Here is a 16,826-nt window from a genome sequence, read left to right as displayed (position 1 = left end):
AAGACGTGTAGATGTGGTGCTTAGGGACATGGTTTAGTGGAGGACTTGGCAGTGGTAGGATAACGGTTGGACTTGATGATCTTAAAGGGCTTTTCCAACTTAAATGATTCTATGATTCTGTGATTCTACCTGGAGTCTTAGAAACCTTAAGTCTTTGCACAAGGGGAACAGTATCTCCCAAACCCTTCCCTGAAGACAGTTTAGGTAATTACATCTATTAGCAACTGCACAGAATGGTCTCTCTTCTAAACTAAAAATTGAGGGGACTGGATCATTCTGCAACAGCATTCAGTCATTGTAATCACTTGTCCTCCTTACCTGACTTGGTGCTCTGATGGTAGAGAGAGAAGACGATATTGGCAGACTGCAAGAGCTCCCCCAGACAAGAGGCCTCTCCACTACTTTTCTGAATGACGAGGTTACAAGGAATCTCTACGTGGTGCTCGAACTCTGGGCAGAAAGAACGAGCCACAGCTCGTGTGTTGCGTCTCTCTGCCTCAGGTAGGAAGGAGAGGTGCACAGAGACATAAGCATTAACTCCCACACCTGCATAGTACTGGAGTGAAGGGTTCTTTTGTGCCACCGCTCTTCATTTAGTATGTAAAAAGAAAAGAAGAAAGAGAATGAATATAATATACAAGGAATCTAGGAACCAATGCAATTAAAGCAAAGGTTTCAAGTCTTCACGGTGAAAAGATTAGACAAAACAGTGAATGTTGAGGTCAAAACAGATGAGGGTTCTGGCTGCATATTATTTTTCACCTTTTTTTTTTCATCCGAATATACTAGGAACAGATATGAAACGGTGAGAGTAACTATCACAAGGTCCATCATTGGTGGCTGTGCTCTTATCATTGTCAGGATCTGAGACCAAAGTGGTTGAGAAAGTACTCGGCACCTCTAAAAATATCCCATACTGTAGAAAAAGCTGTAGGATAACTTCCCAGAGAACCAGCTCCAGAAGGAAGCAAAAGGCCAAGCCAAATTATTTTTACAGACTAGTACAAGCAAAAGGAGGTGAAATTAGCAGACGGAATTATTTACAAGTAAAACAGACCCAGGTATTACTCAGGTCATACACCTGAAGGATGAGGAGTCTGAGGTCATTCCACTTTCTTAACTTCTCCAAGCACCATACGGTAGTGATCCTCATCTTACAGAGTCTACTTGAATTAAGATGGATCAGGAGCTCAGCAACACTGAGAAAGGGTCAGTGAGCACTGCTCTAGAATGACAGGAGCCATCCTTCTCTTATGGAATTGACTCCCTCTCTTCTAGCCCTTTCTTTCTTAATTCTTGAAAATCGCATATTGGAACTAAGTTCAGGCGATACCATGCACTTAGAGCAGCAGCCTTCTGGTGAAAAGGAACATGTTTCATTTACTAGTTAGTTTATCGACGTTTCCACAGTGAAATTCAAGAAAACAAACCTCAGCTAGCTTTTAAATAGCATCAGTAACACGAAGATCCAATGCTCAAATAGGTACCATTTTATATCAGCCAATTTTTATATCAGCCTTTGGTGTAGTAAAATATGGAAATGTAGAAAAATGTGCCCTTACAATCTCGGTCCTTCTGCAGAACGAGTGCTACCACACTGCACCGCAGCTTAAGGGACAAAAATAACCACTGATGTTCTTTATAAAGTTATTTTCACTTCTGATCAGAACCCAGTTTGAATCTCGGTCTCTGCAGATGGAAAGTTGGCCAGTTACAATTTGTTCTAATCTAATGTCTCAGCCTGCTGTCTCCAGATAAAGCTATTTTAAGAGAAAAATCCTTTTTGAATCAGGCTTTACCTAGCTGCTGCTTGCAAACCAGCTGCTCTGTGTATTTGTACAGAAAGAGAAACAGCTTGAGCAGTTATTCCTGCTGCTGGTTTCATGGATTGTTGGTATCTCACACTCACATCAAGCAAGCCTGGATTAAATGAAAGAAAGAAAGGAAAGAAACGGTCAACTTTTTATACAGTTACATCCAATATAATCAATACTTAGTTATAGCTTTTAATACAAAACTTAGTCTATTAATGCAAAAAAATAACTCCATATGAAATCCACTGAGATTGTGCAAGATGCAGTACTTCAGCCAGAAGTTACGGCCTGATACAGGAGGCACAGGAGGAAATTTCAAGGACTGCATCCTGCAACCTGCCCTACCGGCAGTCAGATCAGATGGTCTTAATGGCTCCTTCTCACTGGCAAATTAGTGGCATAGTAAAACTAGGAGAGGCTGTTCAACCCAGCCGTGCCCTCATGTGTGCATTCACCGTAATACTTTTAAAATATCCTACTGCAGTATTTCAACACATCTTTTTTATAGCACTGCAGTGACGAAATCTTCAGAGAGACAGATTTTCTGCTGCTGCACGTGGCTGATCTATTACAAAATAACCAATGCATACTGAACTCCCTCTCCGGCCCCAGCTTTTTTTATGGCCATTTTTTCCAAGAAGCTGCCTCAGATTTCCTCAGTGGCCTTCCCAGAGCTGATGTTTGTATTATTTGAAAGAACCACAAGAGAACAGAAACAGAAAGATGTCTCTGCTCATACCACGTACAGCCCTTCTTCAGATCTCCCATTCCCTACCTTACATGGGAAGCTTAACTACAGACTGAGGCTTATTTGGCAACTAAGCCAATTTTTTTGGCCAATTGTTCAATACACAGGGAGAGCTTTTTAAAACTTTTTAGGAGTTTGAGGTTGCTCATGTTGAATCACCGATTCTTCACTAGGTATGGTGATAGTGGAAGCTGGGAGGAAAAACACTCATGGCTGGTATCAGTTTCCAACACAAATACATATTTTTATTTCCCTTGGCAGCAAACACACAGACTTTCACTTTTAAATATAAAGTGAAAACCCACAAGCCTTCCTTACCCGAAGGCCGCAGATGAAATTCCTCTGAGGAATCAGTCCTGGGGACCAATGGAAGATTAAAAGTCTGTATCCCTATTTCTTCACGATGCTGCATAGTCACCATGGCACAGAGCCGTGACAAAGGCAAGGTCCCTTTGGCAACCATCTGGTCTCTGACATTTGGGTAATAATACCTGGTAAGACACAAAGAAGCAGCATCAGTCATGATGACAAAATGATCATTATTTCTCTCAAGTCAACTTTAATTTGTGTGTCTTCAAACACTAGTTAGTCTCCTGACAGCTAAGGGATAAACTCAAGTAAGTGAATTTCCACAGGAAAAAAAACAGTAAGTGCTCATGTAGATAATGCTACAAATGTACTTTTGCACTAGTCATAGCAAGTCAACTAGCAGAAACTCTCCTAAAAATTGGCACCCCAAAGAAAAACAAGAGAAGGATCTGGCACCAAATATTCTCCACTCTCAATCTCCGTTAATAAATAAGAATGCTACTTGCAGAACAGATTTGTGGTACCAGTTTGTGAGTGTAAAAAATTACTCTAGACCGTTTCTTACTGTGCTACTTGGCTTCAGACTCATCCTAAAATGAGTTTTGGCACTGTTATCTAACGAACAACAGGCAGACCAGGAGAAAGGCATCCACTGGGTTTTCAGCAGCAGTGACTGAAGTAACGTGGTAGTGCTATAGACTTGTGTTTCTCTTCCCATTTTGGGACGAATCCTGAACATTAATTGACTGTTCGAGTCTCGGGTAGAGCACTGCCTGAATAGTACTCCCAACATCTTGGGATATCACACCTGTTGGTTTCTACTTTTTCCCCATACACTTCTAGGAGTAATTCAAGACGCTGACAGCATCATAGCAAGAACTCTCTTGATTTGGAATCTGGCAGTCAGTATCTAATCTCCTTCCTAATTACAAGGTGTCCTGGTTTTGGTAGGGATAGAGTTAATTTCCTTTCTAGTAGCTGGTACAGTGCTGTGTTTTGGATTTAGGATGAGAACAAAGTTGATAATGCACCGATGTTTTAGTTGTTGCTGAGCAGTGCTTACACTAGGCAAGGACTTTTTAGTTTCCCATGCTCTACCGACTGAGCAGGCTGGAGGTGCACAAGAAGCTGGGAGGGGGCACAGCCAAACTGGCCAAAGGGACATTCCATACCATGGGACGTCATGCTCAGTACAGAAACTGGGGAAAGCTGGCCGGGGGGGCCGCTGCTCGGGGACTGGCTGGGCATCGGTCGGCGTGTGGTGAGCAATTGTACTGTGCATCACTTGCTTTGTGTATTATTATTATTATTATTTTATTTCAATTATTAAACTGTTTTTATCTCAACCCACGAGTTTTTCTCACTTGTGCTCTTCCAATTCTCTCCCCCATCCCACCGGGTGGGGGGGAGTGAGCGAGCGGCTGCGTGGTGCTTAGCTGCCGACTGAGATTAAACCACGACACAAGGATCTGGTGGTAAGCTTTTTCCATTTCAAATAGTGCAATAGAATCATAAAGACCAACACCTACCTCGCTACAACCTCCTTTCAGGTAGTTGTAGAGAGCGATGAGGATGTTTACAGAATTCTTAAAAGGCTTCCAGCTCAGTAATTTGCTCCTTTCACTCAAAACAGCTTAAGTTTACCAGCCACTGTCAGTGAGCGGTCAGGGCAAGATTAAACCAAAGTCCAATTGTCCTCAGAAAACTGAGCTAAAGCACATTTTTGAAATGCCAGGTACTAACAATTGGTCACGTCAACTGCTCTGGTCGTTACCAACATTAATGTAAACACATCCAGCATGTAATAATTCTCACATGAACTTGCAAATTTTAAATAGCTTGGTTTGTTTACTACAGAATGAACACATTATAATTATTATAATTATGCTCTTCTAAAGCTACCTGTCCTCATGGTCTCTGCTTTCCGTTACTAGTAATTAGTTTCAGTTGCCAAAGAAACTACAACTTGAACTTACAAACCTTTTATAGTATATTCTTTTGTACTCAGTGAATTGTTTTAGGGGGAAAAAAACCAACCCAAAACAATGAACTTATACTGCCAGGGTGCTATTAAGCAAAATGTAGATGTGCCAAGCATTTAAACACTATTTTTAGATCACTATGCTGATAACAAAGTGGAAGAAAGCAAACTAAGAGCACGCACCTTCTAATGAAGTTGTAAGAAGAAAAGACTAATCAGCACTCTTGGGGGGAAAAAAAAAAAAGGCTCACATGTCTTAAATGCAATCTTAAATGCAGATATTCATCACCACATGTTGATGAGTTCACCATTTTTTCACTTATTATTAAATACCCATCCCACAGCTAGAGATTTTTCAATACCAGATATGTCTCTATCTGTATTGTTGTGACATCTACAAAGAACAGGATGTTATTCTGTACCTGCACCAGACTTCAAACTGGATTCCTCCTCCAGCCGCTCCTGGTGCCATAAATGCACTGACCAGGAGCCTCTGGACTGGGACATCAGCAGGAACCAACAAAGAATGATGATGCTCATCATTAAAGACGGGATCAGGGACACACAAAGTGGTTGCTGTGCGAAACGGCTTTAATTTGATGCCTACAAGTCAAGCAGAGTTGGTTAAAAATGGTTGCATTTGGGGGTTTCAACCTTCTTCTATTTGCAATCATTCAGGAGGCAGGACCCGTGGACAGTAAGTTAAATCCTCCTGCCAGGAGGCTTGCTCTTCTGAGTTTCACTTCACAAATCTTTTACAAGCAATTCACGCAGTCCCGTGAACCTGTGAGCCACAGGCTGAAAACTACTGTTAAACGTGGCTGGAAGCTGACACAGACCACAGGAGTTGCTATGGAACAATGTTACTGACTGTCATTTTTCAGAGGAAAGACATGTTAGTGATTCAAAGCACTCAAGATCAACGCTAAGTCCTTTTCTACAATTGCAATTATTTAAATACTCCTTTATAATCCTAATGATCTAAAACAGGCAAGTCTTCTCTTGGTGTATCCATGAAAATTAGCATCTTGAAAGGCTTGTGTGTGTAAAGGCTTCATTGAATTTAACTGTATACAATCTTAGTATTCCCTGCGAATCTGTTCTTGCATCTTTGCAGGATCAGTTGGCGAAGCTCTCTGGGATCTTTAACAAAAAAGTATCATGTGAAGAGGTTCAGAACTAGGTATCTTTTTTTGCTGGTAACGTTGCCACCTGCCTCAGTCAAAGCAGGCTTTTAATTTACCGACACAGCCCAAGTACAGTTGTATAGAATCATAGAATCATTGAGGTTGGAAAAGACCTCTAAGATCATCGAGTCCAACCATCGACCCAACACCACCATGTCCACTAAACCATGTCCCTAAGTGCCTCATCTACTCGTCTTTTAAATACCTCCAGGGATGGGGACTCAACCACTTCCCTGGGCAGCCTATTCCAATGCTTAACCACTCTTTCAGTACAGAAATAGATCTTAGTATGCAGATCTTCTGAGGAAAGCAAGCATAGGCTGCATTATGGAAGCTCAGAGAAATATAAACCCTCTTACTTAAGCAGAGAAAACATTACTAAACCATATTTAACTAAAGCAATGCTCTAAATAAGGACGGATTATAAAAGAAACTTACTGTCCTCATGCAATTCAGTTCCTTGCAGTGCACCACAACCAGCCTCTTGAACTGGGAAATAGTACTGCACGTAGCAGTCAGCCTCTCCCCAGACGGTGGACTGTAAGGGAATGAGTCCTTTCACACTCTCCACATGGATCTCAAACACATGCTCCATCAGGTCTTCCCCTTCTTGGTCTGACTGCTAACAAAACAAAGGAAATCCACATGGAAAGGACAACTCTTTAGGAAACAGCATACAAGAGGACTGGGAACATAAGATTCTAAGAAGCCTGAGACGGGGGACAGAACCACTATCTGCCATTTTCCTCCTAAAGTTCACAGAAACATCGAAAGCCTGACAGCAATTTTTTTTTTTTCTGCAAAAGCCAAAAAACACAGCACATAAAAAGCATGAAAGTTCCTACATATCCAACTCAAAGGTAGTGGCAAAACCTATATGGTACAGAATAAGGCTGTGAGAATTAAGATTTTCTATAATTTTTTTGGGGGGGGGGTTACTGCACCTGTCATGTAGATAGAAGCCGTGGATATGCAGGGCAATAAAAAGGGCAATAATGTCAACACTGGTGAGAGAAAGCTGGTAAGAAAAGAGTACAAACAATATAATTCTGCGTAGAAAGTGATCATTTATAACAAAATTGGCTACAGTATCAAAAGAGATTGGAGACCACTGGTCTGTTAATGAACCCACTGGTAAAATCCTTTTCATGTGTCCCTTACAGCAAGAATGGGAATTTACTGAACAATACCGTCGCGGGCTTTGTAGGAGGAGGGTCCAGAGAGTGGGGAGGGCGCTGCATGACGGGAGGTACCATTCCTTCTTCATTTTTTAGCCTTTGCAATGCCACTATTTGATCAGCTGACCCCATCGCCAGAATGACCCTCAGGCTTCCACTTCTACTGCCAGTAAAAACATCTATCACAGGCATATAGCTGTCCACAGCAACCACCGGATATTGAGCTCGAAGAAGCAGGTGGGAAATCTTTGGATCTCTAGAATAGATTAAAACAAAAAAAGCCAAAAAAGCCCCAGCAAGAGAATGAACCATCTGAATATGAACCTGATCACACAAAGCTCATTTTAGACGGGACTTTCAATGCAATTAGAAACCAATCCATCTCCATTCCTCCCAAATCCATCTCGGTTACATTAGCCTTCACAAAGCACAGATCCATGAGCTATTTTCAGCAATGAGAAAGCACAGCTCTCCAAAAACTAAGGTGGCCTTAGCCATAAGCCAGCCTAGAAATCTGTGAGCGAGGTGATGAACTGGAACAAGACTCCTATTAATATACTGTACACACATTATAGTTTTATGAGGCAGTTATGTGCCTTTGGGGATGGACGTGGGCAGGAAGAAAAGAAGGAACAGGGACAGTCTCCCAGAGAAATGTAAAAACCTCTAATAATACATGGAAGGTATACACAAGTAAACTACAGTGGATTACTGAAAAAATTATACATGTGATACACTAATAATTAACAAAGTAATGGCCAGTCAGTTCCAGCACCATCTAATTTCCACCTATCGCTAGTCTGACCAAAATAAAAGGAATTAATCCTTTGCATTAGAGAGAATCTCTTCTGTCCAGTATTTCCATTAATTTAAATTGCTTTAAGCAGGTGTATTACTTGACTGAACAAGAAGCCAAAACATTGAACCAAAAAGAACAAAGAGCTCTGGAGAGACCCATTGGATAAGATGACAATTTGAGAGACCTTTTTGATACCACAAGCGTTATCCTGTGCTGTGCAAACCGACCGCATCCCTAGCAATGGGATCTATGCAGAGCATAATCAGGAACAAAATCACTCAATCGGTCGGAACCTTGGAAAATCACCAATGGAAAGCCATGCTTAGTTTTCCCGTGCAGTCCCTTTGATCTGTTTTTACTCTTCCACAGGACCACAGGTTAACCTGGCTCCAAACCTGATGCAGCACAGTGTCTTTATTTCTCAGAGTCTACTTGTATTTCTGTACGAGGACAGTGTAACTTACCCATATACTGCTCAGCGTAGGAAAGTGCCAGAGGAAGTTTGGCAGGACAAAAATGCCTTTTGCTATAAAGTGTAATTAAGAACCCTCCCACACAAACCCCAGACACCATCCTTCCCTTCTTTCTCTGAGCATCAGTTAGGATATATCCCAACCCAATAAAATACGGAACAAGGATGTGTACTTGAATGAGATGTAAAACTGATGCAGAGGAAGTTTCACTAATCCTAGCAGTCTGTCACAGCCAGGGCTTCCCATCTTGTTCCATGCTTCAATAATCATGACGTTGTTCTTCAGCCGCTCCAAGTGTTTGGAAGTCAATGAGAAAGGCATCACCTGAAAGAGTTTAATGCAGAATTAGTACACAGAATACACTGGAAGCTATTTGCTAAGTACAGAGCATTCTGGTAACGCTACATTATTCCAGTCTACAGAATTGTGCTCTTTAGAAATGGAAATTAAAAATTAAAATGCATACTTGCCTAACAAGTTTCAGAAAACTGGTAGGCTTGCAAAAGAGCTAGCCAGGAAAATAAATGCAATTTAGATAAATTTTAACATAAGATCATATGCTATCTTAAAAAACATTGCTTTTATCTTTAAACGCCTGTTTACTAAACAACAGATAAACTGCTAAACAGTAAAACAGATAAACAACAGACAACTGTTTCAGATGTCTTTTGCTATGTTTTTACATTTCACTCTTTCAGCTGAAGACTAAGGAGTCTCACAAATCACTAGGTACTGTTAAAACTAAAACAAATGCATTTGAGCATCCTGACGTTTTCAAAGAAAAATGTCCATAAAAAAATTACAAACTCGTAACAGTATTAAATGCCTGAAATTCTGCTGTTTGCCGGGGGAAGCCTCTGGCCCGTATTAGGACAGTAACTCGCACTTCTGTGCTGATATATCCACTGAGAAGAAAGAGAACACCGAACAATGGAACAAACCAAAAAGTTCTACATCGACATATTAGGATGCCATCAACAATATGTTTTCTTGCCAAAACAGAAGAAAGGAGAAGTCAACTTTTTTTTCAGTTTTAACCTAAACTTTTCTGACTACTTTTCTTTTGTACTTCAAAAGTCTCGCTTATTATTTGGATGATTCAAGGAACTGCATTTCAAACTGTGCAATGCAGCCAAAACAATACGGAAAATACTTTTAATATACTGGACAGAGCCAAGCAGAGAAGTTCCTACATATATAAAAGTAACTTATCTTTGAAATACGTTTGTGGGTGGGGAATAGCACATTTCAATCGGTGTTAAGCAGAAGACTTGTGACTTGCCTGAGAAAAATTAAAGGCAGGATGTGTTGTGCCCCATACGACAGCAGACCTTGTTGCCTCCTCAGTGCTGAGCAGCTTGCAGTTTAAATACACGTTACAAGAACTGTGGAGCCCATAGTCTTCAGCAACAAAATCCTTTCCGTCAGGCACCATCAACAGCACATGCAGTAATAACCCATCCTCTTCAGATGCAGTTATTTGTGTCATCAGATTACGGGCTACAGAGGTTGGTACAGCCTGTGGTGGCTGCGCGATGTTTATGCTGGCTGCTCCTGTTTTCTCTGAGTCCTCGTAGTTGTTAAGTTTCAAGCAGCGAGGGCTTTCTGCATGTACACTCTTCCTGTCGGGCTCCTGGAATTCCAGCCGGGGACTTCTTACAGCATGAGCTGGGACTCGCTGCACAGCCATAGCTGACCTGGCAGCGGTGCGAGTGAAGTCTTTGTTGTCAGCTGCGAGCTCTAAGGACACCTGCGTTGTGCAAGGCAAGGCGGGCTGATCAGAAGACGTGCCCCGTACAAAAGACAAGAGGCTGCAACATAAACTCAGGAAAAGGCATTGCATGTTTTGTTCAAGAACTGTGTTAGATCACCACGCAGAAGGCTTACCTTTAGACACACGCTAGTTACAAGCTACAACTGTGGCTGCAAAATAAACTAACTACATGCGGTTTTATCAAATAAAGCAGTAACTCAAGTACAAAAACATACAATTACAGCTGAATAAAGGAAAAAATTAAAACCAATCACAAAGCTGACTGAACAACGAACACCTACCTAGCCAAGGTGAAAAGTACTGTGACAAAGTATCACAACTGTCATTTGCTCCACTTTGCTACAGCACTCGCTGCTTGAGAAAATTATTAAAGAGAAGTGTTTCTCTCTAAATGTTTTCTTCCACTGCTCTTTCACTTTCACATTCCCTGCTGATTTTAGCCATCCCTAACTCCTCTCCCTTCTGTGGGCTCCTTCTTTTTCTCTCCAATGGTCTACACATTCCACTGCATTTGTCTTTTTTTCTGAGGTTGGTTTTTTTGGCTTTTGTTTTGTTCTTTAACACTCTGCCCTACGTTTAAATTGCCTCTTCATGTTGTCAAGATTTGCAAGAGAAATAGTTAGATTGGTATGAATGAAAATGTGTGTGTGAAAGCAATGAAACAAACACCAGAACAAGGGTTAAAGGAATTGCAAGTGTTAATTTGCAAGTGTTAATTTGCAAGTGTTAATTGCTACAGAGCATCATAGATCTGCTGGATTCATTCACACAAGACAGCAAGAAGGGGAGGAACAAACTGAAGCCCAGAAGATAACGTAACAGGACAAAGAAAAGGACTGGAGCCATAAAATGCCCAAATAAGGAAAACAAAATAATCAGACTCAAGAATTTTGCCTATGACTTAGGAGGGATGAGACAAGATATCACGGCAAAAGATCCCAAACAGTATCTACTCCTAAAGGGTATAAAGAACACGTCCAAAGACGAGGTTCAAGGCCATCCGTCAGAAAGAACCCAAGAAATGCGAAGTGGACTCAATAGCTGACATCCCCTATCCTCCATGCCCTGGCCAGAATAGCTGGACACACATGTATCGCTGACAGGCAGGTATTACACTGAGCAAGAGAAACCTAAGAGACGGGGTGCCTAAAATCGGTTTTCTTTAAGTATTAGCTTCCCCTTCCATAAGTTCTTGCACTGAACTTTGGTTCATTAATTCCCCACAACACCTCCTTCCACTTTTCTCCTCTCAGACCCTGTTCCACTCCATTCTCTCCCGCACAACACATCATTTCTCCTCCCTGCCTTCAATTAACTCCTCCCAGTCCTAACCTATGTTTCACCCTTCTGCGGCTCCTCTACTGGCAGCTCTGCTGAATGGTTTCTCTGGAAGAAGTTTCACAGCCCCTATGACAGAGAACATCGCTCATCCCGTGAATTACAAAGTGACAGAAGCAGTCCATGCTCAGGTTCTCTGGGAATAATTTAGGAGCTCTGAATGTAAAATTCCCAAATACTCTCTTAAACCTTCACTTGCTAATCAAGAGAGCTGCTTATCCTCAGAACTGGCAAATCTCTCAAATGTGCTGTGCAGGACTGTTCATCCTTCTCAGTCAGAAGTTGAGCACGCTGGTAGAAACTTTGGCTGGAGAAAATAACTCCTGAAGTGACAAGGTGGTACCAATGACCGGGAGTATCAGGCCTCTGCGTCAGGAGAGACCTCAGCTCATGTCACGTGTGGAGCAGAAGCCAAAGCTCCCAGCCCTGAACATGTGCCACTCAAAATCTGCCTGTAGAGCGGTTTCTGTATCTAAGCCCTAGCTTATTGACCCTCATTTTACCCCGCAGCCAGGGAAACTTCACACAGCAACATCCTTAGACTTGGAGGAGGTTCAAAATATTTCTCCAAAATCCTAAGGAAAAAAGAGGTTCATGTTATCTTGTGTTGGTCTTACAAACCTTCATCTCCAAGACCTGGCAAATTAAAACAAAGAGAGAAAAGAAAGAGGAGGAAAAATAAAAAAAAAAGAGAGAATATCCAGCCAAAATTAGTAACAACAGGTCACTTAACTCAAACTCTACATGGCAAAACACATACCTTTAGTGGTCCAACTTGTGTCTGACCTCCTTCTTTTTCCACAGGTATTTCACAGCTGACAGTGAGCAACTCAGACTGAATAACCTTGCGTAACTGGAGTGCTGCTGAGCCAACAGCCACTGGCTGAGGGCAGAAAAAGAATCCATTTTGCAAGATTTCTGTCAGGTTTGAAGAACTAAGGGCATATTGTGAAACGAAAGCCTTCTGGGAAGCCGTGGTCAGCCACTCACCCTCCCCACTCCTATACCACTTGTTTTACCAATGGGGATTTGTAGGAAAGTTTCCCTTAGTTCCAATTTCAGGTATCACTAGGACAACAATAAGGAAAATTCTCCCAGTACCTACAGTAAACAGTTCCAGGTTAATGCAAAAATGAACATCCCAAATCCTAGTAACTCAGCAAAATTTCCATGCTTAAAGATGCAATTTATTCACCCATTAAAAGAAAAGCTCCTATTAGAACAGATGGGCAGATATCCTTGGGATTGATTAAAACAAAACATAAGCTGAGTTAACACCTCTCACTGACTTCATCACATGCAGATGATTATGCAAATATTTCTAGCCAAACGAAAGATACTTTTTTTCCCCCTCCAAATGCACAAGTTACACCACTTTCTCACACCTCATATTATTCCCCTTACCTTAGGCAGAATAATGGTATCAACTACACCCACATTAACTCATTCTATATTGCTAAACAAGCTGTGTTCTCACTGAAGACTAACGCTTGTATAATTGATCCAATACGCTTAAACAGCAAGAGATCAGTTTTAAAGATGAGGGAAGGACAATTTTTTTTGCCTGTCAGTCTCCAACTCAGAAAATCATTTAGTCGGGTGACAAGACTGAACAGCAATTAGTTCAACTTATAGTATCTGCACGTAATGTCATTTCCCTTCATAACATCTGGCAACGGTCGATTAAGAAGTGCCTCCGTCAAGCCACGTTACTTTGTCTGTTTTGCCTCTGAGATGGCAGCAATTGCAATGAAGCACTGCAGAAGACTTAGAAAAGCCACTGCTGTCCGCGTAAGTATTTGGAGGAAATAGAAAAGCAAATAATTTCTTTGCTTTTCAATACACAAAGCATAAACAGCTTTCAATAAATACCTTTTTCTGCGTGCTTTTTCTCATGTAGATTTTAAAAGCAAGGTCAGAGCTCCACCAGTGCTCTATCATCGTTCCACCAAAACGGACAGGGAACACAAACCGCTGCTGAAATTTCACCACTGCAAGGAAGACAGAGACTTGTGAGCTCTTAGCTGGATTCAGAGCTAACCTGTCTTTTGAGCTTGATCAGGAACAGAGAAATCTTCAGTCTCTGCAGAGAACATGCAGGGTGAGTAAAGACACATGAAGTTCAGAAGGTATGAGGGGAAAGTGATGGATGGACAGACACACAGAGAGCATTTGCACATCTGCCAGAATGAGAGATCAGGAAGGCTGCGAGCTGAAGGGGGAAGGGCTGTCACTGGAACCCTCAACAAGAATCTCTTGGGGTTTCAACCTATTAAATTATGTTACAACTCTGCAGGTAATTTACTTCTTTTTTTTGTTGTTGCTCACAGAAGCAACAAATATTCAAAATTAACTGAATATAAATAAACTTTCCCGTGGAGATTGCCCTTTTGAGATCAGGAAGGCTGCGAGCTGAAGGGGGAAGGGCTGTCACTGGAACCCTCAACAAGAATCTCTTGGGGTTTCAACCTATTAAATTATGTTACAACTCTGCAGGTAATTTACTTCTTTTTTTTGTTGTTGCTCACAGAAGCAACAAATATTCAAAATTAACTGAATATAAATAAACTTTCCCGTGGAGATTGCTCTGTTACACACACAATCATTTAATTTTGCATTACCTATTAACATCAAGCCCAAAGTAAACTGTTCTTCATTTTCCAAGGGTAGAAAATAGCAGGAGGGCAGCATGGCAAAATTAATATAATAACAGCATCTAAAGGCTGCAGTTGATACCAAGTCTCTGTAATCCTAGCACGCACTAAGACGTTCCCTTCTTCAGTGGGAGAACCCTGTCTCATTTTGAGCAACGCATTTCAAGACGTATCTTGAAAGAGCCAAAGCTGAGCTGCAAGAAAAATTGCAGGTTCAGGAGAAAAGTAATATCTGCAAGAAAAGACTGAATGAATTGGTGTTTAGTCTAGAAAAGAGAAGAATAAGGAGAAGTACCACAGTGTTGAAGTAGTACGCTTTGCATGTTCACAATGGATAAAGTAAGTATTCTCGCGATGACAAAAACGCAGGTTAGACGTAAGGAAACTTTTCTAACAGGAAGCGCAGCACTTCCACAGCTTGCCTGGGATGGCTGTGGAATTTTTCCCATTGGGCATCTTTAATAAATGAGATAAACAGCTCTCAGGAAAGATAATGGTACAGTGGACTGACTAGACGGCTTCTTCAAAATATTTTCAGCCTTATCTCTTTTTCTAGGTTACAAAGAGCTGGAATCTAACTACACAAGACAAAGTGCAGGAGGCTGTATTATCTTTGCATTACAAAGAGCCCAGGTTCAGAAGAATTAGATGTTTTGTCCGGACACAGATGGAGAATATACAAGAGAACTCAGAATTACCCCCAGATCTCTCAAGCGCCACCCAGAAAGATGCAAAGCCAATGAATGACCATACGGGAGAGGCATTTGAAAGTCACCCTGGAATTCCAGTTTCTGGGCAGAGAGGATCTTGCTCATACAGCATTCTCTGCTCACTGAGGACAGAAACGTATCCTAAATTGTTCTCAGGGATATGAACACTGGTAACTCTCAGTAAAGAGATTAACGTCTGCTGATTGAGCACAGGACTTGTCAAGATCTCTTGGATCCAGCAGATTCTCTGAGCTCTTGCAGATGTTACGTGACATACTTCAGCATCTGGAAAAATTATTTAGTTGAGATATAAGGATCTCTGATATTTCTAAAAGTACTTTATCATCTTCATACTATTGCAGAAAGGATATTGGTTTTATGTTGAAATGAAGGAACGGGCTTACTGACCTGCTGTTATGTCCCTAGGAAAAGAAATGCCAAAATCCCAGTATGACTACTTCTTGAAAGCAAAAAAAAAAAAAAATCTCTTGGCTTCCTCCTGCCTGAGAGGAGCATTCCACTGCCCGCAGCACAGCAGCTCTGTTGGTAGAGGTGCCACTAATCATACTGTATTTTTCAGGCAGCAAAGAAAATACACAGAAAATGGTATGAAATAATTTCTAAGAGATGGAGGAGTCAACAAAACTAAACACAAGGGGGAAAACCAATGCTCTTACCATCATCTGTGATTTTACTTGAAGCTATTCGAATTACTTCTGTTGTTACGGAGACCTGTCCTTTTTCATCCTTGGAGGCTCCCACAGGAAAGTGGTACTCAACAAAGAAGGTACTGTGAATAAAAAAGCGGATAGATGATCACAATTCATCAAAAATCTAATGTACATAACGAAACTGAACATAGCAGGCAAGTTTCGTATTCACAATTTAATAAGTTACTCTATTTTTTTTAGAATAATTGAACTACCTATTTTATGAATTCTTTCAATAGATTACGTATACGTCAGATTCTCCTCCAAAAAACCTCCCCTTTTGTTTTCAATGTACTGCCATGCACAAAGCACATTTGCACCTCCCCAAAATCCCAGAAAAAGCACAGCCTGAAGTGAGCCCACATCAGGATAAATTATTCGCATCTCTAACTTTCAGAAGTCTACGGTATACAATTTCCTGAGAGGAGCAGAGAAATGGGAAGACCTCAGAAGCCTGGAGAGCTTAGGTAAGCTGGACTACACAACAGATCTCAGAGAAATCTACCTCGAAGGCACAAGTAGCAAGCTGATGAGAAACAATCCTCCTTACCGCTTAGTAACTGATGCAGGCCTTGGAGGCTTCCCCATTAAGCCTTTCTTTCTTGGTGTAATCTGGATGCTCTCAGGAGGCATTTTCAAGCTTTCAATAATGACTCTGGCTAGGTGTATTCGCCCCAGCAATGCCAACCTGTCTGCACTCAAGGATGTGACATGAGCTTCTTCTGTGTGATCTTCCAGAGGAGCAAGTGACCTAGTAGGAGAGCAGCTGAAGAGATAAAACTGAGAATCAGGACTACACGAACGTTCTTAACACGACCACATGAAGGGAAAATTGTAGCTTAGTGGGATATTATTTAAAAACTGCTCATGGTTCATTAAAATGCACATTTTTTAATGTATTTTCTACAACAAATTTGGTGGTATCCGTAACGGAAATCTTACAATCTACAATATCTAGGGTACATAATTGGGGGGGGGGGGGGGGAAGGGTGGGTGGGGAGGGGGGAAGCGCATGTTCCACATTGTTGGAGTTTTGAAAAAATCTTACGCAGTCTAACTCTTCAAAAAGAAAAGCTTCATTTAAGGTCATATACAAAAAAAGGGAGACGATGCAGTTATACATATGTACAAGTCAGTGCTGCGGAGGAACA

The 16,826-nt window shown here is 41.3% G+C and overlaps 1 protein-coding gene across 1 annotated transcript in view; it reads right to left on the bottom strand.

Moving 5' to 3' along the window:
• C2CD3 (C2 calcium dependent domain containing 3) overlaps positions 1-16,826 on the bottom strand; it is a 55,163-nt gene that overhangs the window by 30,382 nt on the left and 7,955 nt on the right. The window contains exons 9-20 of the mRNA XM_019473895.1: positions 16,226-16,441; positions 15,643-15,755; positions 13,474-13,592; positions 12,362-12,484; positions 9,772-10,239; positions 8,662-8,813; positions 7,230-7,473; positions 6,478-6,661; positions 5,275-5,455; positions 2,881-3,053; positions 1,800-1,920; positions 319-587 (exon numbers count right to left, since the gene is read on the bottom strand). Of these exons, the coding sequence (XP_019329440.1) occupies positions 319-587; positions 1,800-1,920; positions 2,881-3,053; positions 5,275-5,455; positions 6,478-6,661; positions 7,230-7,473; positions 8,662-8,813; positions 9,772-10,239; positions 12,362-12,484; positions 13,474-13,592; positions 15,643-15,755; positions 16,226-16,441 (2,363 nt within the window). The remainder of the gene's footprint in view (positions 1-318; positions 588-1,799; positions 1,921-2,880; positions 3,054-5,274; positions 5,456-6,477; positions 6,662-7,229; positions 7,474-8,661; positions 8,814-9,771; positions 10,240-12,361; positions 12,485-13,473; positions 13,593-15,642; positions 15,756-16,225; positions 16,442-16,826) is intronic.

Source organism: Aptenodytes forsteri, unplaced genomic scaffold (assembly GCF_000699145.1).
Source record: "Aptenodytes forsteri isolate BGI_AS27 unplaced genomic scaffold, ASM69914v1 Scaffold231, whole genome shotgun sequence".
Lineage (NCBI taxonomy): Eukaryota > Metazoa > Chordata > Aves > Sphenisciformes > Spheniscidae > Aptenodytes > Aptenodytes forsteri.
Note: the sequence above shows the minus strand (reverse complement) of the source record. Positions and strands in the feature narration are given on the sequence as shown.